Below are 27,490 nucleotides of genomic sequence, written 5' to 3' on the forward strand. Positions count from 1 at the left end.
AAGGCTGAGGAGCCAAATGTTTTCATTACTTTCCTCCAGGGAGAACTGGCATGAATGCCTTGGGGCAGATGAGGCACCTGCTGTGTGAAGGAGGAGTTTGGAGAGGCAAGATGCCTCCCCTGGTGGCCATTTAAAACATCCTGTTTAGATTTCGTACATACAGGAAGGGATCCATAGAACCTGTTACCTCAAGTATTTCTTCATTTCGTTTTTTAAAGCGATGTCAAGCACAGCACTCTGAATTTTAGATATGTCTGCATCTCCTTAGCTGTTTCTCTCCAGCTCTTTTTCCCGAGGCACACCCCCATCTCTCTGTTTTATGTGCATCTTTGCTTTGGCTCAGATTGTCAGCGCTCCTGGCCATCCTTTTCCACAGACCAGCAGTCCTCCAGCGCTCCTCCCTCACCAGGTAAAGCTCATAATATCTCATTGCTTCCTTAACACTGTTAATTCCTACATCGTTGCATTGCTCTGTTTGCAGTTGCCGCCTGTGGCACAGGAAATTATAGCGCTTAATGAAAACATAGGTAGAATTTGGGGTTTGGTAGACTTTTCTGCTCGTAATTTTCAAATGCCTAAGTAAAAAAATCTAGAGAAAATGGGACTTTTTCTAAATGCATTAATTAAAATTCCAATTTTAATAAGTATGAAGAGCTGAGAGCTGCATTTATTACCATATCTCAGTAATGATTTCTTAGAAAGTTTTAAAATTAAAAAAAAAGGAAGAGAGATGCAATATTTGCCTCGTGTTAAACATCTCTTCATCCCAGTATTCTCAGATAATCACACTAGTTCAAATAGGATGGGATACAAGCTGCGCTTCCTGTTGCTTTTTCATTCCATCATTCTTCATCCCATCTCCCACCATATTAAACAGGAAAGCAGTAACTGTAATGACCCAAACCCCACTTTTTCTACAAATCCACCTGTGTATTATATCTCATACAAGCGCAATTTCATGGGAACTCAGCAAACACTTAATATAGTTTTAAGTTCAATAGTGTTGTCACTTTTCATCAGAAAAAAATAAGTCTTCCTGTTCTAGAAACTGGGAAGGTTCCATTTGTACCTGGTAGAACAATGAAATTGAATTTAGTTAAATCCAAAAGGAGTCCACTTTAAAGTCATTTTGCTTTATATCTGAAACTGAAATTATTTTGCTGGCTTCGCAGTCTGTGTTTTGATTGGTGGCTGCCACAATGTTGATTAAGTAACATCATACTGATGCCAAGAAATAGGATTCTGACACTGGCTAAAATTTACTATAGAACTCTTCTTAAGTGCTGTAAGTGACGCCTGCTTTTAGGATAATTCTAAAATCTTTTTTTTTTTTTCTCCTGATAGTTGTGGGTTTTTGCTTTTTCCTCTCCCAAATTCTGGGATTTCAGACTACTTGTTCTCTTATTCAACTTATGATTCTTACGGAATATTGCTTATTGTTGCTTTTCTTCTCTGTGCAATTCATTTATAGTCATGTATAAATATAGTAGTGATTTTATGTGTAAGGAAGTGCTGTGGCTTCTCTGACAAAGGTTAGGATCGCATTGCTAAGGGCACTTGGGGTTCTTAATGCTAGAGTTGGGCAGAATTTTGAAGCCAGAGTTTAAAAATGAAATCTGTGGTAGCCTGCCTAGTTGCTTGGATGCATGTAAGTATTGGTATGCAGGTAATTCTGCCACTAACTCTTCTTTTGTTAATTTTAATGAGATATTTCAATTTTTTCAGATGCGCAAACAAGTAGTAAACCTATCTTGAAAAAAAGGCTGAGTACTACTGCTTTAACCCTTATCTACATGTTTCCTCACAGTGAAAAAAAATCCAGCGTTTTTAGACGTGAACACAGCACCCTTCATCAGGACCAACAGCTTTGCAGATGAGCTTGACCTGGAGGGTGAGACACTGTTGACCCCAATAACTCACATCTCACAGTAAGTCAAGGCTGTTGAATAGTGCATTAGTTGACTTGCACAAGAGAAGCCAATGCAGGTGGGAGGAGCTGAAGGATGGAGCTGATGGGGCTATCTCAGCTATTTGTGTCAAAAGTTTTTACCTTGAAGTTGGTGTGTGCTGTGCTGAGTGCCAGTAAATCTTAATGTTGACCTGAAGAAAAGTTCACTTGGCTGTGACACAGGCTTTAGTTTTTAGCAAATGTCTGTGGGCAGCTGGTGGTTGATGGCCTCAAGATTTTCACATGGAGACAACATGTGGGAGTATTTGCTTATTGAGAATTATATTTCTCCTCCATCATTTTCCAGTGGAATGACTGCAAAGTGCATTTTTTGAAATACTTCTTAGATGAAATACTCGTCTTTCAATCTTGGTGGCACCTTCCCGAACAGACAATTGATGATCTGCATTGGAAGCAAGGAACTGTTTTGATCTTTATTACTGCTTTGTGGCATATAAAAATGGTCTGAAATAGTCTTGCATTTTTGTTGGTTTTGTTTCCTTCCTAAAAGGAGTTTTTCCACATAACTTCTGTGCTAAATTATTATGTGCAGACTTCCAGATTATTCTCAAGGAGATTTTGAACAATGAAGATTTAATTGGACTATGATTTCACTAGGAAAAACGGCTTGAGAATCGCAAAAAAAAGGATTTTTATCTAAATGCCTTAAAAGTTTTCCTGACATATTATTTGCTATATTTGAATGTGTCACATTCTCTGAAAGACTGAGTTGATAAAGGAGTGAGAGAGTTTCTTCCCCTCCTATTCCTAGAAATCTGAGTAAAACCACAGATGAAAATTCTTGGCATACTCATATTTCGGAGGTACAAAACAAGCAGAACTACCTGCTGCTAATTTTCTGTCCTTCTTCCAAGGTAGATAGCAGGGAAAGGCATAAATACTTTTGTGGAGCGTCTTTTAGAGTTCTTTTTAAAATCTGTACTTTCCTGGGGGCCTCCCCTGCGCCTCCCGCCAAAAAAGGCCTTGCATTTTCAGCTGAACCATGTAAATGTCCATATATTTGTAGGCAGAGAATTTGGGAGACTTTTATGCTGGAAGATTTCATAGTGGTACAAGCAGGAGGAGGAAGTCATAAATTTCCTCCCACCTTCGACAGGAATAACTGAGCAGCAGAAGCAGATCTAGGAAGTTTCCGTTGCACAGCTTTTTAGAAATTTTAGTTTACCACAACATGCTAAGCTTTCTTTAGGAACACTAATCTTTGGTGCTAGGGCTTTTCATTATCCTTTTGTATTTTGGAATGGACTTAGTTATTTCATTTTGCCATTTTCATTGACACATTTCAAGTAGAAAGGTGTTCCACTAGTTTTAAGTCAATTCCCTATCTAACAGTTACATTTGAGTTTTTTTTTTTTTTTTTTTTCCTGTATGAATGCCTGTGGGAGACCTTACGATAAACGTAATGTGCATCAGCTAAAAAACGAGTACTTACTGGACTACCACCCCAGTCTTCTAGTAATACACATATTTCTTTATTACTTCCTTAATTTTTGGTCATAACATTTGCTGTAATTGCTACATTGCTCCAGGTCATGAGCGATGGGATGATATAAAGCATATTCCCTTATTTGACTTGATTAAATATCTACTAGGGAGCAAGAAAGTGCCAGCTGTGTTTTTTATTTTTATTTTTTAAGATTGATAGCTGGATCAAATGGAAAACTGGATAAAATATGATTTAAAATGTGCCCTTTGAAGCATGGGTGCCAGGAAGTGGTAGAGCTGAGGCCTGTTCCTTAGAAGCACATTTACTTTGTATGCACTTCCTAAAAGGCCTGAACCAAGGCCAGGTAGACTGCAGACAGAAGGTCTTGGCAAAGTGTTAATGAAAACCCTGTATTTTGTAATGTCGGTTGGGTGTGTTGGAACGTTCAGCTAACAGATCTTGCCAAATATTTGGAAATGAGAGACATTTTGATGTTTGTTTTCGCTCTTGGGTCTTGCTGTCTGCTAGCACGAGGTGGCCTCAAAGCCAGCGGGCCGCGCGGCAGCAGGTACCTGTGCTGGTGAACGCCGAAAAGCGCTCGATTTCCACAAACTGTTTCAGCACGTGCTACTTTTTCCATCTTCCTTTCAAAGACTTAGGGAACAAATAACTTTTCACACATTTCAGTAGAACACCAATGTTAGGCTAAAGGGAGTAGAATTTAGGGCTGAGCAATGGATATATTTCTGTGTGCAAACCTGTCGCCACTTAATAATTTCCTATATAACAGAAGTGGTTAGTCATTTCAGATCCTTGTCTGTGTTTTTAATTGTCAAGCTTGAAAATTATGCTTTGTCCAAGAGAATCCAGGATGATTTTGTTCTGATGTCCCCAACCTGTGAACTGTATTATTTCCTTAAAGTCCATCATAGGTATGTTCATTTATGTGATCATTCTAGATTTGTTAAGGAAATAAGGGAAGTACTTCCAGGTACTTAGATTCATTAAAAAAAAAAAAAAAAATCAAATTACGTGCAGGCAGTTCTTTTTCAGGTCTTAAAAGCAATCCATAGTCTATCAAGGAGGCAGGAGCATGAAGACAGTTTCAGGAGCAGAAGTGGAACGTCCAACTCTTGATCTAAGGATGCTTAATTTGGAATTAGTAAAACTATTTCCTGTCAATTCTATATTTATTGCAACATGTGAGTTCGTTTATCCAGAAACCACAGCAAGGTGACTCCAGAATAAACAATGATTTTTTGGAAAGCAGTAAATACATGAGTAACTATCACACGGTTAATTGGAGGCACGCTCCTGGAAAATACCTGGAAAGTGCGTTTTGGTTGACTGTGTGAAAAATATTTCTTTCTGACAAGTAATATAAATCCTCTGGCTAAAGCGTGGAGTACCTACTGTATAACTGACAGGCAGGCACTTGGCATCGTTCCTAATTTTAAAAAAAGGAAAAAAAAAGGCTAAGTTTTTTTCCTTGCTTTGCTTTGGATGATGGAAGGAAAACATGATCTTTCAACCCTCACGATAAGGGACTTTGGGCTTGTTGGCCCAAAGTCTCCTTTAAATTCCTGTTTAGCGCCCTGCTTGCTTACACAAAAACCTTTCTCTCTTTCTCTCTCTCTCTCTCTCTCTCTCTCTCTCTCTCTCTCTCTCTTAAGGTAAGTGCGTATTCCCCCTGAGTCTAATAGGATTGTCCTTGTCCATAGTAGTAATGCAGGATTGTTTGCAGGCCATAGCCCTGGCTGTAATTTAAACTTGGTTTGAAAATGAATAGTCAAATTAATATAGACCATTTCTGTGGTATATGCCACATGGAAAGATTACTGTACCAGTTAATCATTTCGTGCTGCTAATTTGAGTAAACAAAAATACAGAAGCAATTTGAAACCCGATGGCCCAACAAGAAAGGGGTTGAATCCCGCCGAAAGCCGGAGCCGCAGGCAGGTCCCCGCGGGGACAGCAGCGCTGGGGCGGGCGGCCGCGCTGCCCTCGTGAGACGTCTCCCAGGCAGGACCTGCGCGTCGGGGCGGGCCGTGTGTGCGATCAGCTGTCAGAGCTCACCTCTGCAATGAGCTGTCGCAGTCCTCTGAGGAATGCAGCAAACAGCGTACTGAGTGAGATAAGCCTTGCCTCTCCAGGGCTTTGTTTAAGGATCTTCGTGGTCTGCTCTCTTGTGAAAGTGAAATGTAAAATGAGGAGCAACAGCATACCTCCTCTTTGGACTTTTCCCTGTTTTCCTTCTCTCTAATCAGCATGTTCCCGTATTGTCTCCTCTCCCCTGTTTCACTTCATTGGATCTTTTGTTCTATTTGCATTTCAGAGCAGCAGCAAATCGATGCTACTTACAATAGTCAAGCCTTTGTTACCAAGAGGTTCTTTCCCTGTCTGCGTTCATATAATTGCTTAATTTCGGAATCTTCTTAAACTTTGTGTTTAGCATTGGTTGAGGTAATAAAAAGAAATGAATCAAGCTTCTGAGCATGGAACAGGGGGAGCAGGAGGAGGAGGGGGGAAAAATAGGTGGAACTGAGCTGAAAAAGGAAGAGGAGAACACAATGAAGAACTGTTAATCCAAAACATCCTTATATAAATGCTGTTATGTCTTTAAAGTATTTTCTTCATCTTCTTAATAAAAGTAATTCTGGAGGGGGGAACCATCTTCTAAGTATAGCCTAAACATAATGCAGAAATTTAAAAATAAATCAAAGATGGGCAGTAGACATACACTAAAGCACAGCTGCTTTTAAGTGTATTTCCATGCTCACAACATCCTGAGTCCTAACATCAACTCTGTCTTCCTGCTTTCTCTGTCAACATCTCAGATATGGAGGCACTTTAAAAAACAAAATCCTCTTTTTGCTGTTGTTATTGGTTTTGCTTATAGCTGTGCAATAGATGAAATAAGTAAATAAATTTAGTCTTTTTTTTCAATTGTTTTTGGTGTAAGAAGAAATTATAACAAATGGATCTCCCCAAATTATTCAAATGAATGCTTTTGGACACTTTAAAAAAACAAATCAGATAACCAAAGTGGGCTGAGAAAACCTGTGTGCAGTGTCCATGGTGCTGTAGTTACCATTGGCATGTTTTCTTAGTAGTTTCATTAAGATATTTATTAACGTGTTATTTTATTAAGCAGTAAATAATCTGTTGGTATGAGACATAACCACGTTGTCCAGAACAAACAGTGCTGAATGTGGTTTATAACTGTCTCTTTTCTGTAGGTTTATCAGTGAGGGGAATCCCTATTTGCTTTGATTTAATAGCTCATTTTGTAAGATTCCTGCTTTTATCTGTCTTCTATGCCAAAACGGCCTAGGAAGTCTGAGCAAATATTTCTTTTTTCTTACTCTCAAGTGGTCAGATCTAATGGCAGACTAGTACTCTCACAAGAATTCTGTTTGAAAAGCTGCTAAGGATATTTGAACCATGATTTACACAGGGTCTGTTTTATTGCTAATAGTGGGTCATGTTAGGAGAATAGCAGTGATAGCAATTGTATGCAGAAACATGCTTGAGTTAAGACCCGAATTTAATGTTCAAGCGTTGCTGGTCACTGTTCTTTTTGTTATTCCCTTCATTCAATTTACTTGCAGAAGGAAGTTCTTCAGGGCTTGCGATATGATAGGCAGCATTTCTTCGTTGTTTGGCACATTTTAGTGTGTTATCAAATTCCCTTGGAAATAATGTTTACAGCCTCTCATGATTTAATAGTTCGCTAGGAAGGGGGGAAAAAACATTTCCCTGAGTTATTCTCCTTAGCGTGGAAAAGTATTGTGTCCTGTGCTCTGAGTATAAACAGAGCATAAATGAAGCTGCTAAGTACAACTCTAGGCAGATTAGAAATTTGATTTTTCTAATTTGTTCTGGCTTCTTTGAACTATTTGAGGATGTGCAGTATCTCTAAAGTTGACTTTAACAAGAAAACGTACCTCTTTATAAGAAAATTGCCAAATAGTGATGAATGAGGAACTGTAACGCTTTCAGTGCCATCATCGCACTGAAATTTCCCTGGGTTATACTGGGTTATATTCCCAGGTTTTTCAGGTTATATTGCAGAGGGAAACAGGCATGCAACTTGCTCCAAAGTTATCCTAAAAACTTCTCCCTTTGACATCTGAAAAATTGCTGTTGCTGCAGCCATGCTGAGAGGAGGAGGTTATTCCCTTTCTTCCAGGGGCTGTTGCATCTGTCTGTGTTTCTGTTCTGTCTCTCTAGGTCTGTGCCTGGAGGCTGCAGGTGTTCAGTGTTTGTACAGTGTCACAAACAGTCTCTGTGTCCTATAATAATCATAAATACTTTTAGCATCCAGTGTCCACTACAGAGTTGACTGACGTTGGCTGCCACCGTTTTCCAAGGTACCATATTCATACCCTCATTCTTCCAAGTAGATTGTCCGATCTACACTGATGTTCAGGCTTGTGCAGATCTTCCTAGTGTCTCGTTTCGCCCCCGACACCGGAGGAGCGGAGCTGCCTCCAGTCGCGCCGCGCTGAATGTGGCCAACATCTGCGCCATGTGCCCGCTGCTGCCTTTTATCTCGGCCCTTGGGGAGAAGGCCTTGTGTGCTGTGGTAGGTGGCTGCCTCTTTCATAGATTAAATAGAGTGTGTAGTTTACACCAGTGGATCTGAAGAGCAGAAGGGATAATTAGATCATCTCCTTTGATCTTGCGAAAGGCCGACTGCGGAGCTCGGACGGGTTCAGCGCGGCACCGCTGTGCTGTGTTTTAGTATTAGCAACAAGCAAAGAATTGGCTTTTGCAAGCGCAGGAAGTCAGTAGGTGAGAAAGGAACTTGGAGTCTGAGCATTCATCTCTTATTTATTTTACTTATTTATGTGTTTATCGTCGGGGAAAACCCTGGTAAACAGCACTGGTGCTGTTTACCAGAAGGCAGTAAAACACTGGACAAACACGCTCGCTGGTAAAGGCTGCAGGCGTTTATGAAATCATATTCCCGCAGTCTCTTCTCACTTACCATAAATTGTCACGGAGGAATTCTTGTTCAGCGTAAGATTAGCACTTGGCTCACTTAGGTTTCTGACATAGTATAAAAATAATTTGTTGACTTTTGCTAGTGCACAAACCATCTAGGCAGAAGCTAAGATAGCTGAGCTATTTCTTTTGTGTTGCAGATGAATGTTGCATTCCTTGGTCTCCAAGTGCTGGTATACATCTTGATTGATGTTAAGTAATTAAGGCAGACTCCAGCTGCTTAGTGATTCAGAAGTACAGGGCTCCTATGCTGTAAAAAACAACAAGCAACTCCCCACTTACTAACTTTTATCATTATTTGCTTTGGGCACTGTGCAGAATAATAAGCACAAAACTTAGGGGGAGGTGGGGGATGACAATAAAATGTTCCACTTTATCTAGCATTTTGCGAAGTTAAATTTATGGTTGTCTTGAGTTAGCTCCAGAATGAAAATTAAAAACATAAATAAACATTTTTTTCCTTTTGCCTTTTTTTTTTAAAGATACAAGGGATCCAGCAAAAAATATTAAAAAACATCATAGTTTATAACCTATCTACTTCTGCAGGGGGAAGCCCAGCACTTCCACTGTTAAAGTAATTATTTTCAATAAATTGGGCAGAAGTTTGGCTGGAGGTTTATTGTTTATATAATAAATAATAATTACTTATATATAATTGTTTATATAATAAATAATAGTAAAAATATTATGGTAATAAAATATTCATTATGAATTTTTAAAATGTTACAAACTTTTAAATAGCAAATAAAATGGCATATGTTGAACTGCATATATGGCCTTATGCCCAGACATGCTGTATATATGGAGCTAAAGCAGGGCAACAAACGTATCTGCATTTGGCATCCTGGTTTCCAGCAAGACTCTCCGGTATCAGTACGAGGTTGAAGCAGTGCCTGTCAAGGTCAGTGTATGCCCATGAGGAGACGTAGGTGAGCAGGGAGGCATCATCTGGTGTGTAGAGACAAATTAACAAGCGAACGTTCTGGCAAAATTCTGATTCTAATTATTGATGTTCATTACTGAAATGCTGACAGCGGATGAGTATGTAGCTACAGGAATCTGTGTGTTTATGTTTGGAACAGGTGTAGCTCAAAGCCACCCTGGCGCGCAAATAGTTTGTCTAATACGTTACTGACCTAACAGTCTAATTCTGGACTTAATGATCAAGTCCAGGCGTGGAACAGTATTATATTAAAAACCAATGGTAGGTATGACCCAGGGGATGTTTATATTTTAATACGTGGATAATATTTCGTTTCTAATAAGGTCTTATGAGAGCATCTTTTGTGGTATAGTGCATTACTTTGGAAAAATGGAAATCACCAGCTGGTTTAAATATTGCTAAACAGAGTAACAAGGCAGCAAGGCTAAGGAAAATACCTTATTTCAGCAGTGTTAATGCGCAAGGAAACAATTTGAAAAGGTGTAAATGGTGTAGTTTATCTATTGTAATGCTGTGATTGTTCAGGAAGTTGCATGCTGTAGACTTCCTGATGTGTCAAACACATCTTAAAGGATTTCTTCTGCAACTGCTTCTGTTCCCTAACAACAGTATTTTCTTCCCCTTAGGTGAAAAACAAGATATACTCTATAATGCTCTGCTATGCAAGATAGAACTGATCTAGCAAAGATTTGTAGGAAACTGCCTGGTTGCTGAGCGGGAAGGCTTTGCTTGCAGTGCTTGCCAAGTCCAGGGGAGAGGCCCCAGGCAGCCGCGCTACCCGCCGTCGCGGGCGCCAGGGCCTTGAGGCGCAGGGACCCGGCCCTCGCGCCCTGCCTGGCGCTTCGGGGCCGCGGGTGACCACGTAGCTGTTCCCTGAAATTTGCCTTCTTCCTGTGAATACAAAGAATTACAATAATTGCAGCTGAGAACACATTTTTTTATATTCAATTTGTTATCCCTGTATGTAGAACTGTAGGTTGTTTTTTTGTTTCTTTGTTTGCCACAGGAAACTGCAGAGTGGGAACGGGAGTGGGAAAACCTAAAAATATTTCTTTGCATTGTTGACAAAATCCCGTGAATCCCTTGCCGTAATTGTCAGCTTGTTAGCAAACTGCAGTTGAGCACCTGACCTTTTGCTTGTGGTTGTGTTTTGGCTTGCGTTTTTCTTAGCTTCTTGCAGTAGTCTCATTTCTATGGTTGCAGAGCACCTCAGGATAAAAACAAAACTAATCATTATGGCAGGCTCTTTCTCTGCTTCTCTCTTTCACAAGAAAACCTGATGTGTTTGCCTTTGTATGATTTTTCTTTCTTTCTTTCTTTTTTCTCCGTATGTAGAAGTCTTGACTATCCTGTACGAAGAAAGGTGGGCCAGAAAGGGATAAACTTTGTTATCAGTCGTCCTTCATATGCTTTTGGCCTGAGGCCTGCCCTCCAGCAAAGCTCATCTTCTGTGCAGCCAGATGTCACGGTGCAGAAAAGTCACTGATCCTTCAGAGGGGACGTCTTGGGAGTGATTGCAGTCCAGGGACTTGATCTGAATTCTGAGCCCATGAGAATGTCACAAGAGACAGTAATATTGTATAAAGAAAAGTATTGGTTGGGTTCTTGGCAAGCAGCTTATATTTCTGTTTGCTGTAAAGGCTTTTTCCATGCACATTAGCCCATTCTTACTGACTTCTGATCCCTTTGCTGCTTGTTTAGAAAGCTGTGCTGCAGGAAAAGGTGGGAAGCAGCAGTGCAACTCTTCTCGAGGTGGTCACTTCTGTAGAAGGACTTCCTGACTCACAGTTAGGAAAATCCTCACAAGCCTTTGTTTGCAACGTTAGTTTTAACCAAAAAATGGCAACTTGTGTTGAGCTGTCCCACAGAGCTATGTGAAAGGCCTTTTTGTTAGCGTGGTGAGCTGTCAGCAGATCTGAGGGGGTTTTAATGTGTAGGGTTATCTCTGAACGTTGTGTTTGAAAACCAAAGAATCAAGCTTGTCTGAAGCAGGAGTTACTGGCTCAGATCTATAAGCTAGGGGTCAAATTCCCTTCATTACTTAATGTAAGTGTTGGAGAGCTGTGTGTTTGGAGCACAGAGAGAGGTTGCAGAGGTGAAATGCATCCTTTTCTTCTCTCCTACCTGAAGTCTCAGATCCTGAACTGCCACGTGTGCCGGTTTTTCCCTGTAGTAGTTTCCAGAGACTCCAGGCTGGACTGGGAGTCCCGCTGTGCTTGGCAGTAAGCTTACAAATCACAAACAACACGAGTCCTGCCTTTACGCTCTACCTGTCCTTCCTGAAGAGGGGCTGAAATACGGCTCTGCTAGGAATCACTTTTCCATTTTAGCAGAGCGTTGGGGAAAATTTGGCAACCTGGTGCTGATCGGATTTTAGAAAAGCCCCATACTGTTGCTGAGATTTGGAGGATGTCTGGCACAGCAGCATAAACATTAATCTCTTCTTTCCTCTCTCTCCACCCTATACTTTTTTCAAATTGTCAAATTTTCAACATTTAACAGTTATTGCCATTGCATAGGCTAAGTAATGGTGGGGAGGCAGGAAGGCAGTTGCGTGGTTAAGTAAATGTTATAGAATTCAGTCGATGTCCTAGCTGTGATAAATACACTCAAAAGTTACCATGCCACTCACTGTTATGCTGAGTACTTCTAAGTGCTTTGGCTTTGTGACTAATTTTTGTTTTTTTGGAGCAAAAAGTGGAGATTTGCATACTTTTTCCTAAAGGGTTTGTATAGTACTTGGTTGTGTGTGTGTGTGTGTATGGAAAATGTGCTGAGAACCATGTGAGATCTGTGTGTTTGAGTCCTAAACTGGTTGTAGGGATAATAAATTATGGAATATATTGATAAATAAATAAATGGAATGATGCAACCACAGTATATTTGTCTTTTAGAGAGTTTAGTAATGGTTCTCAGTATTTTTAGGAAAAAAAAAATATTTTAGAAAGCTAAAGCAGTCCTGTCTGTTTAAGATTTTTGGTGCTCACTTGAATAACCTCAGTGGATTGCATTCTTATCCCCACCCTGGGTAACTCTCTGCAATCAAGATCCTTTACTTTTGCAGGGGGGAATATGAAAAAAGGCTATTTGTAGTTTTACTGTTTTCAGGCCACCCACGCAGGGGCACCTGCCAGGTCTTCAGGGGTACTTCCTTCGTGTGCAGGCCTCTGGGGTTCTGTGTAAGTGTATGTGTCGTGTCGCATCCATTCATCATTATTACAACTTAATGTAGGCCTCAGGTTTGCTAAATTATGTTAAATCGCTTCCACATTGAAACACATGAATAATTTAAAATTACCATATGCTACAAACAGCAGGATCAGATTATTAGAGCTCCTAAATGTTCCTGTCTCTTTGTTTGAAAGATTTGGGTGGTTTACTGTAAATTATGAATTGGCACGTAGTATACGCTATAGGCCTCGCAGCATTACTAAGAACTGAAGCTTTTAAGTTGTACCACATCTAGCAATTCCCTTTTTTTGAGGAAGATACAGAGAAAATATGGAAATAAATATTTGAAATGTGTGTGGTAGTATTGACGGATGTAGGACAGAGAACGAAGAGAAGAAAGATAATTCGGAGAGTAGGAAGGTAAAATGAGTCTGAGAGCTGGGCCTTAATTACTGGCTTAGCCTCATCCCATCTGCATTTCCTCTGGGCAATTCGTTGGAGGGTGACAACACTAGAGACATGTGAAGGAGCAGCTGTGGGGAGGGTTGGAGAGGAAGGGGTAAGCCTTAGAGATGCTGTGATGAAGCAGTTGGTGGGGGAAAAAAAAGGGAGGAAAGAGTACCTGAAGGATGGAAGCTTCGCTGAATGGAAAGGGTAGTGGTTTGAACGGCCTGGGCAAGCACGCAGCTAGCAGGAGAGAGAAGTTAGCCCGTATTCGTGGTGCTGCGGGGCATGTTTATCTTTGGCATGTGATGCCTTTAATTCTGTTGGCATCGGTGTATCCAAGTGACTCAGACTGTAAAAGCTGACCCGATGGCTTCATATTTTTCTGAGATCAGTTTGGGTGATGCTGTGCCCTGGGCACTGGGCGCTGCTCTAGGGGTTGTGCAGCTCTGGAGGTCTGCTCAGAAGCAGCATGTTCTGGGAAATAAATGCAGTCCTTTCCTCATCCCTTAACTTTCCATCCAGATCCATGGGGGAGGAAATGACTAAAAAGGAGGCATTTTATTTTATTGTGATCTGGCTTTTTGAGGGGGTAAGGTTCTAGCCCAAGACATCTAACTCACTTCTCTGTGACAGATGTTCTTCCTTGCCCAGAGTGCATCTCCCTCTTCTATTTCCTTTAACCATAAAACAAGACACCCACTTCTTCTTCCCTTGGTTCTTGATGACACACATCTAATCTAGCTCTGCCTGCCATCTGCCAGCATCATCCACAGGCTCTCACTGACGTTCACCCTCTTGGTGAAGAAAAATAATCTGCCCATATTTCCTCGATGGCAGTTCTCTCCTGGCTGGCCAGAGTCCAAGGCCTTGTTTTGCACTTCCCATGTGCCACATGGGTTCCTGATGTCTGCCTGAATCCCACGTACCTACTTTGGCCCCCTGTGTCGGGGATGGATGATAACATTTTGTTGCAAATTTGAAATAACGTCAAAGTTTCTCAAAACATGCATAATACATTAATGATGTAAATTATATGTGGGACTGAATTCTGATCAGAAAGCTCATATGAATCCTTCCAAACTTGCGACTAAATATTTAGCAAATTTGTTGTTTTGTCTGAGCAAATGATTTAATATGTAAACATCTAAGCTGTATGCGGCAGGACTTGGATATGTGTGTGTGCATCTCTAGGCCTCTCTGGAGGCTCTTCGTGCTGTTCCGCGTCTTGGCCCAGGCTTCTACGTTCAGACTTCTTAGTGAGTTGCCTTTTATATCTGCCTCGTTTCATACTGCGTTTTTTTAATCTTAAAAAAAAAAAAAATGAAATAAGAAGAGATGTGGAAATCGTGAAAGCAGATCTAGTTTAACACAAGGGGGCAGTCATGTTATATATGAAATTACACCTACTTTTAAATTGTTCATGCATTCATTGTAATAGTCAACTGGATGGCAAACTTAATATAGTGGGATGGCATGAGTGCATTCTTCTTATACTTCAGCTGCATACACTGATGTTGCAAATAGAATGGAATAGGAAGCAAAATTTTACAAACAAAAGACAAAATTTTACCAAAAAAAAAAAAAGCCAATGTGCATGTGATGGCAAAATGAGTATTGTGGTCTTATATGTTAGATTTATTTCCATTGCTGATGAGGTTGTAGAGGACCTGCCTGTTGTGCTTTCCATATTTGCTACTTCCAGGCATCTCACCGAAGTGTTGATATCTCTGTGGGTGGAGGATGATAGTTAATCTGTACATCCTGTTTCAAAGACTGTGGCTTCTGTTAGGAGGCCCAAGTACGAGACCTGTGTGTGTTGGGTTTGCATGGGAGATTTGGGTCAAGCTAACTCTGTAGAGACCCCATTTTAGGCTCTCTCCCCTCTTTTGCACTCCTGCTCAATATATTCCTGGGAAGACTAGCTGAGTAATGCTCAGTGCCATTAGTGTGGGCTCAGTGCAGTTGCTGCCTTCAGTGCTTGCAGAGCATTAAAATGCTGCCATTGGTACCTCAGTTGGGTTGGTCGCTTGCCTGGATCACAGTCCTCATCTGCCTGAAGTACCTGGCTGCTCTCAACATGAAGCTGAATCTGCCCAATTTGCCTGGTGGGCGAGGCTGCAGGAATAGCGAGATCAAACATTGTAATCTAAAAGGAAATGTATCTGAATCCTAATCTATCATGGCACTTAAGGCACAAGTCTTGCAGCTTAACTTTGAAAGATTCAGACATAGGTCCATAGTGAGAATAGGTCTATGGGCAGAATACGAGGAGAAAAAAAGAAGTTAGTTTCCTTATAGCGTGTTATCTTCTTAATCTGGAGCTTGTTTCCTCTTAAGAAGATCCCATATTTAAAAGCTATCAGACTTGCGCTGCTTTCTGGCCTGAGTAACAACAGCCTCTAGACTGATAGATCTGCATTTGAGGGAGGGCTCTTTACAGTGCTTGGTAACTCAGTGGGGCTTGTGTGTTGTGCTCCAGTGTGGTCTCATCACTCTTTGTACCACCAATGCTCCAGCCACACGGAAAACGTCCCTGGGAGCCAGCATCTCTTTTCTCCCTTCTCCCATTTTTATGGTATTTGTTTAGCATTTGGATGTAAAAGCGACACTACGATCATATGTTGGTTATTCGCCTCTCAAGAGGCTTCTTTAGTTAGAATTGATAGTAGTGACAGAAGGAGGGAAGGCCCTCAAAAGATAAGACAAACTGCTATAAATAGTGATGAAACCATTCAGCTTCAACTAGACACAATCAGGCATCAGTGACTGAGCTGGGAGGGAACCCTCAGGTTTTCATTGCCTTTTCCTAGTGTGTCACTGAAAGTTACTATTGTAGAGTGTTGGATTTTACATGGAAAACTGATAGTTGGGAAGTTATGTCGTCTTCTGGTTTAACGGTTTCTTTATTATGGTTGGCAATACTTCATTTTACATATATATAAAATATATGTATATATGGAGTGAGTATTTCATATTGGAGTGTAATCATTTGTGGCATGCTTTGCTGTCAGGAAATACTTACAGAAGATTTCTGCTTCATGGATTTCAATATTTTAAGCTCCTTAGCCAGGTAAGGTTAACAAGAAAACATGTGAAGTGCATACATTGCTACATAAATCAGCATCTTTCACCTAGTGTTACACTGTGATCGTAACATCTCCATGTCTCCAGGTGCCAATCTTCAAATAAGCATTAGCTGTTTTTGGCCTTAATTTTGTGGGAGCCTAAATGATACCAAGTTTCACAAAAATAAGTAGTGATGGGGGAGAAGAGGAACAGGGAAAGCTCACAGTGCCTCCGCTTGACGGAAAGGTTTATTTTATTAGACAGCCTTGCCGTTACACAAGGCACAATCCACACGGGAAGCAACAAGAAACCATCTTTCTAAGTTGTTCTCTGCATATAACTTTTTCTTCTATGAGGGAGAGGATGAGACAGTATCTAGGCTTGAAAAATGGGAAATGCCTGTAGTTTAATGAGGCCCTGCAGTACCCAGGTGCGCAGCACGTGAGCAGTGGAACCGTTGGGGAAGATGCCAGGCTAAGGCCCAACTATGTTTGTTCTGGAGCAGTGGTTCTCTGTTTATGGTAAGCCAGAATCTTTACTGCTGTTAAGTTGTTGACACTGATGAACTATCCCCTTCCCCCCGCCGCCACACACACACAGGAAAAATCAGGAAAGATTTTCACAAATGCTTTTTGCTGTCCTCTGAATCCCCAAAAGCATAAGGTGATCTGAAGTGAGTTTGACCTGGATGATGAGACAGATTCATCAGACTTTCAGATAGTATTTGGAGCCTAGCTTGAAGGGCTTGGAAGCCCTTCTGGAAATTTACCCAGGGGTATCTCTATTTCTCTCTTTTTCTTGGCAGGTAGGTTCAGATTGATTTCCTGTGACACTTCTGTGGATGTTTTCATTCTCGTGCAAAGTCTAACTAGTGAGATGACATTGACCTTGAACTAAATGTTTTCACTTCTAGCATAGTTCTGTTCCCATTGTGAAATTGGATACAGTGTCTTCCAGATTATAGTGAGAAAAGTGTAACAAAGCTCTGTTTGAGAGAGAAAAAAATTGCAGCAGTTCTTTGAGAGTGTATGGCTTAGAGCATCACTTCCAAGTACTTTTTTAATACCAGTATGTTTTATTTCTCTCTATGTCAAATAAAAGATATACCTTCCAAAATATCAGTATTATGTGACAGGACTTGAAGAATAGGGTTGTATAGGAGTCCTCTATTTACTTCTCTTTAGTACTTGTCCCTCAAAGCAATTTCCATCTTAATCCTCCTTTTAACGTGTACAGCCGTGGTGGAGGGGAGGTACTGCTGTATTGCAGGCAGGGAGGCAAGCTACAGAAAGTGCTGATTTAGTAGTGGTTACACAAAAAGTAGCCTAAGGATGAATAGAAACTTACAGCTGTTAAAATGCATTTGTGAGATGAGGATACCCTTTTCAAAGTTGCTACATCTGTCCAGGTTTGAAATGGAGGAAGGAATTGTTACCCTTCGGTACCTTCATATAAAGCTCAAGAGCAGCTACGTCTGCGTTGGGATCTGTCCACTTTCCTTTTGATCTGTCCCACATCTGTCCACACCTTTTACTGTCTGTGGACAAACATGTTTAAATACAGAAGGGATCAGTTAGAAGTATTGCTCTATAAGGAAAGCAAATTGAAGCTATATCTTTTACTTCTATTAATGAGTGCTTCATTAAGAAAACAGGATCTTAAAAATAAACATATAGAGCAATATGAAAGGTGGGGAAGGGGGAAGCACGAGTGTATCAAAATCTGAAACTTCAGGAATTAGCGCATTTCTACTCCCCCAAATATTGTAATCCACATGACACTGAAGATGGATGTTATAGATTATATCAATTAGTTTGATATCAGTGTGATGTCTTAGGCAATTTAATCTCATTTCATTGCCTGGTGTGACAACTCAACTTGAGGAACTACTAAATTACTATTTGAACCTTTAAAATGAGCATCAAAGTGGGATTTCTATACAAGTTTCCCAAAGTACATCAGGGCTTTTTACATACTGGAAGTTAAGTGTGTACTTTTGGGCCTTCCAGTAACACTGTTAAACAACAAATTTTTATCTAATTGTAGGAGAGTGAGAAATTAAAGGTTTATTACCAACTTTTCAAGGGAGTTGCCAAATCCATGGATAAATCTGTGGCCAGGATGTCCCTTTCATTAGAAAGTATATACTTCTGCAGTCTGTCTTATGGATATGAATGATTATTAAAAACATCTTTTTGTCTTGTAAATATTTTTCATAGGACAAAAGTTGTCAATATTTGAGGGATTAAATTCAAAATGACAGCATGTACATATTCCAAAGTTGGGTTTTAACTCTGGGCATAGGCTCATTTATAATCCTCACTGTACAATGCGTTTGTTCTCCTCGACAGTTGAATAAGGGGAAAAGACCTGTTGAAAAATGTGTTCCTGTCCTCTTTTTCTGTGTGCTTTTTTCTGCATCTGTGCTTAGCAGAATCCCTCAGGGTATCCTGGATTGTATTTGCCAGGAAAAAAGAATACCTGACTAGACTAGCATTACTCCTCAGGATTATGGTGCCATCAATTAACTTATATGACTCAGAAGTGAAGCTTGCCAGTCATTTTAAAGCTGGGATAATGAAACTCAGGAAGTTTGTTCCTACAGCGTATTTCTTCAACCTTTGTTTAAAGTAGTATAAAACAACTTCCTTTAATTGTGGAAATATACTGTTGGCAAAAAAGGCAAGGGTAAACAGTAACTCTTTAGACATTAGAAAAATGTCAGTCCATCATATTTGACAGGTTAGCACTGGTCTCAACATACCCAATAACAGACAAATAGCAACAGTATAATAATTAAAGCTTAATCCATGTAGTCATAAGCTGTTATAAGTAATTGTGACTATTGAAGCTGATGAGTTTAAAACAAAACTTATATAATGAAACTTTTTTGCTTAAAAAAAAAAAAAAAAAAGGGAAATGCCTCAGTGCTTTTGAAGGGCTGCTGGGGCGGCTTGTCACTTATGCAAGCGGCTGTCTGCAGAAATTCATTAAATGTCTGATCGTGCAGAGCCACCGCTGACCCTGGTGCTCGTGCTGAGCTCTTCCTCCGCCGGCTACGTCTCTGGCCCATATCGTAGTTATTCATTTGCAGGGATTCAGACTTTGCTGCTTCTCCTCACAGTAACGTATGGCACAGTCCCCAGAATGCTGTAGGCCGGGGCTCTCATATTTGTGTGAAATGAGGGAAGAATTTAGTCTCTAAATGATGGGGCTTCACAGAAGAAAGAATATGCTGCAATTCCATATCTTTCCTGTTAGCATTTTCCTGTTTAGCTGTAAGGCTTTTCTGTGCCTGTGGAGTTCATGGGCAATTCTAACATTAGGGGAAGACAAAATTTTTTTTGTAATTCTGGATGGTGCTGAACAAATTATATATCTGGAATTTGTGGCCTTACCTCTAGTGCTTATTCTGTTCCATGTTACCTCACTTAATTCCTCTCTACTCAGATTTTCGTAATTTTCAACATCATAAATGCATTTTGTCAAGATCTACAAAATGGATCTTGCAGCCCATGTATTTCTTAGCTCCACTAATGTGTTGATTTACACCGTTCATAGCCAAAAGAATCCTAAGATCAATATGAAACTCCTCTTGGTCTCTGGGCCTGTGGACAGTTTTTGTTTTCTTCCTTGATCAGATTGAGAGGTGGGGGGACTAAGATGCCAAGGCTGTGAAACCACAAGACGCAGAAGGACAAATTATAAGGGTTATTTAGTCAGCAGAGTATATACAAGAGCTGCAGGTTTTAGGAAACATTTTCTCAGGGAGGATGAGGTGGAACTAGAAAGTTACCAGGGTTTTCCAAAGGCAAGTTGGGTCATCATTCACCAGGTTGCTCCAAGGTGGCCGAAGGCTGTCGAACTGTGCTTTTGGCTGTTGTATTGAGCAAGAGATGCAGCATCCAAAGTGCCAAATTCAGGAAATCAGCCAGGGAGGTAATTAAGCAAAAGGAAGACTACACAACTTTTTGAGTTGCTGTTTTTTGAACATGTAGGCCCTGATTTAAGTAATTGGTTAAGTGCACATTTTGAGTGCTGTCAGAGTTGAAATGGCTTCAAGGGCGGTAATATTTTGTTTAACGTACAGCATGTGCCTGCGTGTGTTGCTGAATCAGGTCCAGCTGAATCCCACTAGATGATCAGGGATTAGAACTGAGATCCTCTGATTCTCCTGCTTGGGCTCTGTCTGCCAGCTATGAGCTAGGTTGAGTAATCATAGTATTGCCAGCCTCAGAGAGTTCATAAATTGTGGTTTTTAACTTCTTGATTTCCTAGGATATGCAATGTGCATACTTCCAAACCCTTTTGCAAAGCTAAAAATCCATTTTAAAAGAATTGGAGATGTCTACATAAATCCTTGAAGTAGAGTGTTAACATGAAATACCGAAAGATATTTCTGATACAGTGTATCAAAGACTGCCACTTCAGATAAAGTACCTGCTCTAGAACCACTATGGGACAAAATGTGGGAAAGCCATTTGCCTCCTTATTGCTGCAACCATTTCTCTTTTCTCCTCCACAAGATGATGTGCACTCTAGTTTCTGTGTTTCTTTTAAAATAGTTTAACCACTTTATTCTGTGCCAATCTGTCAATGCATTAAGCAATTACAATATGCACATGTGCACAGATATACTGCATCTGATCCAAAGATGTTCTACAATTTGGAGAAAGTAAAGAAATACTGACACTGTTTTCACACAAGAACCAAGATGTACAATACAAAATATTGGTTAGGTAAATGCTGTAACCACTCTGGAAAAGATTTGAGCAATGATAGAGTATAAAACTGCCTGTTGATTCTTCTGTGTTTTAAATATGCAACTGGTACAACTTGGAAATGACTGTAGTTTGAGAGTGAGGATTGCCATGGAAGCGCTCCTCCAGTCATTCTGTAGATACCTGCTAAGTTCTTGATAAGTATTTCAGTGGTTTTGTTGAATATCATTCTTTGTGTGCATCATATATTGTATTTCTTACTTGCATGCGCATATAAGATACATCCTTGTTTCCCCTTTCCTTTACCTGAGAGATGGAAACAGTTAAACTGTTTCCTCATTGCAGAGCAGAAGCTGGAATCTAGGAGAGAGGGAGGAGGAGGAATCAGGCTTCATCTGTGCACAATGTAAACTCAAGAATAGTGAAGAAACTGAGGTATAGAGTTTTTTTTTTCACTAGAAACCAATGTTGCCTGCTTCAACTGGCATGTATGCTGTAGTGTAATTGTAAATATAGAAAGTTTGTGAGCTTGACCCATGAGAAATGCTTTCAAGCCAACCTTGAATCTGCAGAATTTTGAGGGCCCAGGATATCTGGGGAGCAGGGTTCTGTTTTTGCAAAGTTGGAGCAGGAGGTAGGCAGCACCAGCCAGGGAAAAAACAGCATTCAAGCCCCTTCACCTTGGGGAAACTCGAGAGCAGTGGGACATAGTGCAGAACAGCTGCACCAGCCTGGTGTCTGTGCAGGGAGGAAGCTTCACCCGGCCCGCGTGGAGCATGTGCGAGGTGTTTGTTTATATTGCACACATACATATTCAAGTATATATATATAAAGGATAAAAGTGTGTGGGTGTGTATTAATTTACATGATTCAGGCAAGTGCTTCCCCTGTTACAGCGCTTATTTAAGCACTCTGCTTTCAGGCTGCTTTGTGCTCCTTCATCACTCCTGTGCTTTTGGCAACTGAGGGCTCTTTTGTGCAGGGAAACCTGATTCCATTTGCTGTCTAATCTACGACTTGCTTGGCAGTTTGTTAATATTACGAACAGATTCTTTGCAGCAACCCATCTTCCTTCCTTCCCCCAGCAGTTAATATCTCTGAAGTTTTCTGCCAACATGCATTTTTTTTTTCCATTGAGTAAAATTAACCGTGTGTGTCCCGTGCTTTCTGTTCGGATGGCACCATAAGCCGTGCATGAGTTTTCGAGTGCAGTTTTTCCCCTGACATTTTCTGTGCCGCCGCTCAGCACGCTCATGTGCAGAGGCTCCATGTTCAGCACTCGCATCCCGCAAGTGGACGCCGCGGCGGAGCTCGTGCGGGCCGGGGGCCGAGGTGCGCTCCGCTCCCGCCGCGCGGCCCGGCCGCCTCCGCATTCCTGCGCTGCTCCCTGCGCCGGGCCGCGAGCGCAGCCACATGTTGGGTCTAGCAGCTCCGCTCCAGCCAGCGCTGCAGCCGCAGTTGAAAGAAGACGCGCTCGTGTGGAAAATCCTGGCAGCCGGCCCCGGGGCTTGTGTTACAGCAGCTGGCCTCGCCGGGAGCGCATTGATGTTGGCACTGTGTGTTTTTCCATGGAATTGTGCTTGCCCGTTGTGTATATCCAACACAGGCCTTTCTTCTCCGCGTCGTGTATGTTTGGGCGCTTTAAATACAGCATGTTTTCTGTGGGGGTATTTATGTTTTTAATGTGAGTGCAGATGTAAGGCAGATATTAGTTTAAAAACCTTTGCAGTTAAAAAGTTTGATGTAGAAGAAATCGTAAATAAGCAACTTTTTTGAAACTTAAAAAGGAAAGGAAAGCCTTAGTGATTTGCAACAGTCATGCTTCACCTTGCATACCAAAAAGAAAAAATGGAAGGATAAGAAAAATCCTCTTTTAAATGATCTATTTCTTTATAATTAGAAGAACTAGTAAATACTTTTTCATAGGTATGTTGTGTCTTTTGCGCCAGTTGCATTCCGCCTGGAGCCTGGACATGACGTTGTAATCTGAACTGCAAATGACTTAACTGTCAGTAACAAATATTAGATGTCTTGATATTGGGTGGAAACACCCTTTCCATGTGATTTTTTTCCAGTATATCAATGTAACATGGTATCGTTTTTTCATAGCTATTTTTAGTGAGGTTGTCATTTTAGCAGCAAGGCTGTGACTGTCGTGAGCATATGACGATGATGTCCCTCCTCCTGCCCCTGTTGTGATTCCATTAATTCTGTGGGAGGAACTTTTTCCTTGTTTTATATTTTTCCTGATTGAAGTCATGCCTGTGGAATTTGATGTGCCTCGCATTGTTTTCCAAAGCCCTAGTTCAGCAAAGTGCTTAGACACACTTATACAAAGTGGATGTTGGACAGCTATTGGCTTGAGTAGGATTTAAGCACTAGCTTAAGTGCTTTTTGGAGTGATTTGTAGCTTATGGATAAGCGAATGTTAATTTTTTTTTCCCTCTTGGGTTTCCCATTCATGACGAGGTATATGAATTAATTCAAAAGGCAGCTCCACATCTGTGTGTCTCCCGTGGATGCTTCCAAGGGCTGCCTGTCATAGCAGCACCGCTGTGCAAGCCACTGAGGGGTGAGAGAAAGAAGAGAGAACCCCCAGGTGAGCCGACCCTAACCCCTCTGAGCACTTCTGTGAAAGAAGTGGAGCAGCATAATGCACGTACAAAATCAAAGGGGTGCTGAAAAAGTTATGGCACAAGATTTTAAGCAGCATTTGGGTGAATGCGTGCAGTCTTAGACATGTAAGTAGACATGTAGTAGGGTTTGCGGGCTGGTCAGTGTCTTTTCAGATGTGCAAAATCACACCCTGAAGTTTGCAGTCAGACATAATTAACAACCATATAAACTCCCACCCGAAAGGAGTAAGGAAAGTGAGAACTGGACTGCGTGGCCTGTTCCGACAAGGTCCACGCTCTCCTACAGGGGCACAGGACTTATGCTGGGGTTGTGCCTCAGAGCCCATCGCTGTTACACAGTGAGCTGGTCTCTACCTATACCTCAGGGAAGCCAAGTTTCCATCCTTCCTTGCTTCTCTCTTCACATGCTATGAAAAAAGCCCCAAATTTCATTGTTCACAAAACTGTATTTTCAATTAAAAGTCTGCACAAGTGTAGCGATAAATAGTCCAAATATTTATCAAAGACATTTATGTCAGCAGGAGGCTTTTACTTCAGTGTGTCAGCAACAAAGCCCAAAACAGCATGAGAACTGGAAGGTGAACAGGCCTGCTGTTCAGATAGTCTTCCTTTCGGCATCAAAAATAGCTCTTATTTTTACTAGTACCTCACACAGTCAAGCAGTCATAGCTGCTTCCAGCCAAGTCGTCTTTCTCTTTGATCTGGAGACTGCCTGCTATTATGAGATACTGAATTATCACCTCCTCCCTGAGGCTGTCTCACAAGTTTACAGATGCAAACATTCAAATCAAACAGTTCATTTTCAGCTGGCTTCCCCTTACTCCCTACTGTTGCAGAGCGCCCAAGCAAAGTTCACAAAAAACAGTAGTGCAAAACATTTAATAAATTGTTACCACTTCCTTTTGAAAATCCTTCCCACGTTACAGCTGTTATTTACTCTTTAACACGGATCAATGATGAAAGTAAAGCCGCTTTGTAACTTGCATTTTGGGTGGAGCATTTTTATTTTGTTTTTGCCCTCGTAGTCTTATTTTGTTCTGGGTTTTAAAGTATTCTTGACAGTTACTTGGTTCGTTACTACTTTGTGTTTACTTTTTAGTTTCTGTCCATACATAGCTGTACCGTGCATCATCAGCTTTTGGTGAAGTGCTAACTCAACAACAGGAAGGCTGTGTGTGAAATGAGACTTAAAGGGAATGGCATATCAGCATTTTCACCAAATTACTTCCTTCTTTTTCTTCTTCTTTAATTAGAACTGTTAAAGATGTTATAACCACAGAGGCCTCTTTTACAAAGCACAGATCCACACTGCTGTTAGTGTTCATTGTGTTTCTTGAACACATTGTGGCCTTGAAAACAATTTCACTATAAATAGTATGAGTGCAGTTTGGGGATTTAGTAACAAAATATAAGAATCTTTTAATGCTATTTTCGGAGGGAAAAGTTCCTTTGTTTTCTATTCCTTTGCCAGGGATTCAAAACAAGTTAAACCAATAGCTTGAAAGCTTTTCAGTTTCCTAAATGTGTCTTCTGTTACCAATGACACTCCTAAACTTTGTTGCTAAACCTTCTCATCGTTACTGCTCTGCGAGTGTAGACAACCATCAGGGAGACTGCGTAGCTTGGCAGTGAGGTCATGCCTGATACACTGGCCATTACTTATTATACAGTTATTTCTGTAGTTTCTGAAGTTGATAATCCTGGTGTGAGGATAGTCTTGGTCCATAGTCTTGGACCAGCAAGGCGATGATCATCATTACATAATAAAGGAAAGTATGGCGGGAGGCATCCCATTGACATTTGTATTTAATGCAGAGTGCCTTTTTAAAAAAATTATCTTGCAGGGTTTTTAAAATACCCCATTTTTATCAGTACATTCTGTAAAAAGGTGTGAAAATAATTTGGAATTCATTTTTGCCTTTCTGCCCAGAAGCAGGTATATTTTTGTCTATCTTTTTGTTTGTTTGTTTCTTCCTACTTCTCTCTCTTGCTGTCCTTTTTGGTGTATTAATGGAATTTAATTAAAGATACTAAGAAAATGAGGAAATTATGCTGCAGGTGGCTGATACATGCTTCCCACAGCTAGTTTTCTAAGGTATCTCAGTTGTTTAACGTGTGTATTCCAGCCCTTGAACTTCTCTGGGTTGGCAGTCGGTAGTTCTCAGTAGTGACAACCTGTACTGTGGCTTGGAGAAGATGACAAATGGCAGCTGGAGACTGCTTTGGGAACAACTGCATTTATTTTCCCTCGTAATACAATCTGCACCTCCTCCCCCTCTTCTTGCCGCAGTGTTTTGAATAGAGCACTGGAGGAAGAGGAGGAGAAAAGCAAAGTTTGGCCAGCGCCGTTTACCTTGGTTGTAGTTCAACAGCGTCAGTGGCTCAGGGAGATGGTCGCTCTGCGCCGTGGTGTGTGTCTTGTGTGCCACACAAAAGCGGTCGCACTAGCAGTACTTAAATTCCCACTCCAGGACAGCATCTTCCACAGCATCCCTTTCCTGCGAGATAGCAGCAGAAGCTTCAGCAGGCCTTAGATTTTGTGCAGAGTTCCATGTTTTGTACTGAACCGTAATTGTGCGGGCCAGGGGCTGTCTTTAATGGCTGCTGTGTGAGGCCGCTGTGTGACGGGCGGCCTAGTCAAGGCTTAGCCCTTTTTGAGAGCCTCAGACGCTGCTGCCGCAGAAATGATGGCAGCGGGACCTGTGTGCCGGCGGCTGTGCTCTTCAGGGAGGCCTGTGAGCGGGTACTGAGACGTGCTTTAGGCCTGAGCCTTGTACTGAAAGGGAGCCGAGCAGGACACGGCCCAGCCGCTGTCGTGAGGTGCTGAGCGGTGCTGCGAGAGGCGCCATTGATTAGCAGGGAAGGAGTGCAGCTAGGCACGATGTGTGAGCGCCTCAGAAATGCTGGGTATAAAGATACAGCCCCAAATAATACTTCGTATACTCTCCTTAGAGACATTAAGAAGCCCCTGAGATCCCCTTTTCTGCATCAGAGGTTGGCAGGTTGTCATTCTGCACAGAGCAGAAACATGTGTTGATGTGCATAGAAGCATCGGAATAGGGCAGATTAAAGATGAGTATCTCAGTTGAAAACAGCAATAAATTTATCAGTTACTAAGCATAAGCTAAATTTGAAATGTTTATAAACTAATGAGAAAAATACAGTTTTTATTCTCAGTAAATATGCAAATAAGTTGTGGCAACCTGGTACTGGCAATACAGAGCAGTCAGTATCATTTGTTCTCGTGATATCTACTAGAATTCTTACAACTAATACATTTAATTTGGGGGAGGGGGCAAGGTTTCCTATAATACACACTTGCTAGATGCTACGTGCCTGTTAAATAAAGTCAAGTTAATCTTACGCTGCAATACTGACCTTGCACATGGAGCAGTTCTTTGGTGGATAGGCAGTGCAGTGCTTTCTAGCACTTGAAAATGAATAAGTAATGTAAAACTTTAGTTGAAGAAATATAACATAATGATCCATTTTGAAAATGTGCAAGAGACAAATAGCATAATGCTGAAAAGGAACCTTTTTGATATTTGAGATTACATGAATATTCGCTGAATTAATTGTTCAAAGAGTAAGCTCTTAAGATGCTCTTTTTTTTTTTTTTTTTCCAAACTATAGTATGAAAGCCTTAGGATAGGAAGTTGAGACTGATGCTCCTGGCTATTTTTAAGGAGAATACCTGTTTTTACTATCCTTTTATGTTTTAGTAATGAAAAATAATACAAAGACCATCAAAGCAGGTTAAATCCTAAGAAGGAGCTGGTGTCAAAGTCAGAAACTTTCCTGGACTCTTTAAAAGTCTGTGCTTTGATGAGCCATGTTTGATGTTTACCATTTGTTCTGTAGTAGAATCATATTTTGTGGCCTCAGGCAGAGACCTCTACCTGAACTGCTTTGTTATTTCTTACACTTTCCTCTGAGTAAGAAAGAGCTGTTGAGTCACCCGTATCTCCTCCACAATATTACAACTTTATTTACATCCTCAAGAACTTTTTAAAGTGGTGTCACCAAGCAAAACAAGAATAACCATGTTTATTTTGCAAGCCATTCTTCTCTGAAAAAGTTTCACGCATCTTTACATGCCTT

The 27,490-nt window shown here is 41.0% G+C and overlaps 1 protein-coding gene across 2 annotated transcripts in view; it reads left to right on the forward strand.

Annotated features, from left to right (window-relative positions):
• Nucleotides 1-27,490, forward strand: part of KCNQ1 (potassium voltage-gated channel subfamily Q member 1) — a 278,960-nt gene that overhangs the window by 89,437 nt on the left and 162,033 nt on the right. Inside the window, exons 11-12 of one of the 2 annotated variants that reach the window (XM_088525848.1) lie at nucleotides 344-409; nucleotides 1,808-1,928. In XM_088525848.1, the coding sequence (XP_088381974.1) occupies nucleotides 344-409; nucleotides 1,808-1,928 (187 nt within the window). The remainder of the gene's footprint in view (nucleotides 1-343; nucleotides 410-1,807; nucleotides 1,929-27,490) is intronic. The other variant, XM_088525849.1, reaches the window with a different exon arrangement.

The sequence above is a fragment of the Tinamus guttatus genome, unplaced genomic scaffold (assembly GCF_059628265.1).
Source record: "Tinamus guttatus ecotype Peru unplaced genomic scaffold, ASM5962826v1 Tinamus_guttatus_pri_ptg000240l, whole genome shotgun sequence".
NCBI classification, from domain to species: domain Eukaryota; kingdom Metazoa; phylum Chordata; class Aves; order Tinamiformes; family Tinamidae; genus Tinamus; species Tinamus guttatus.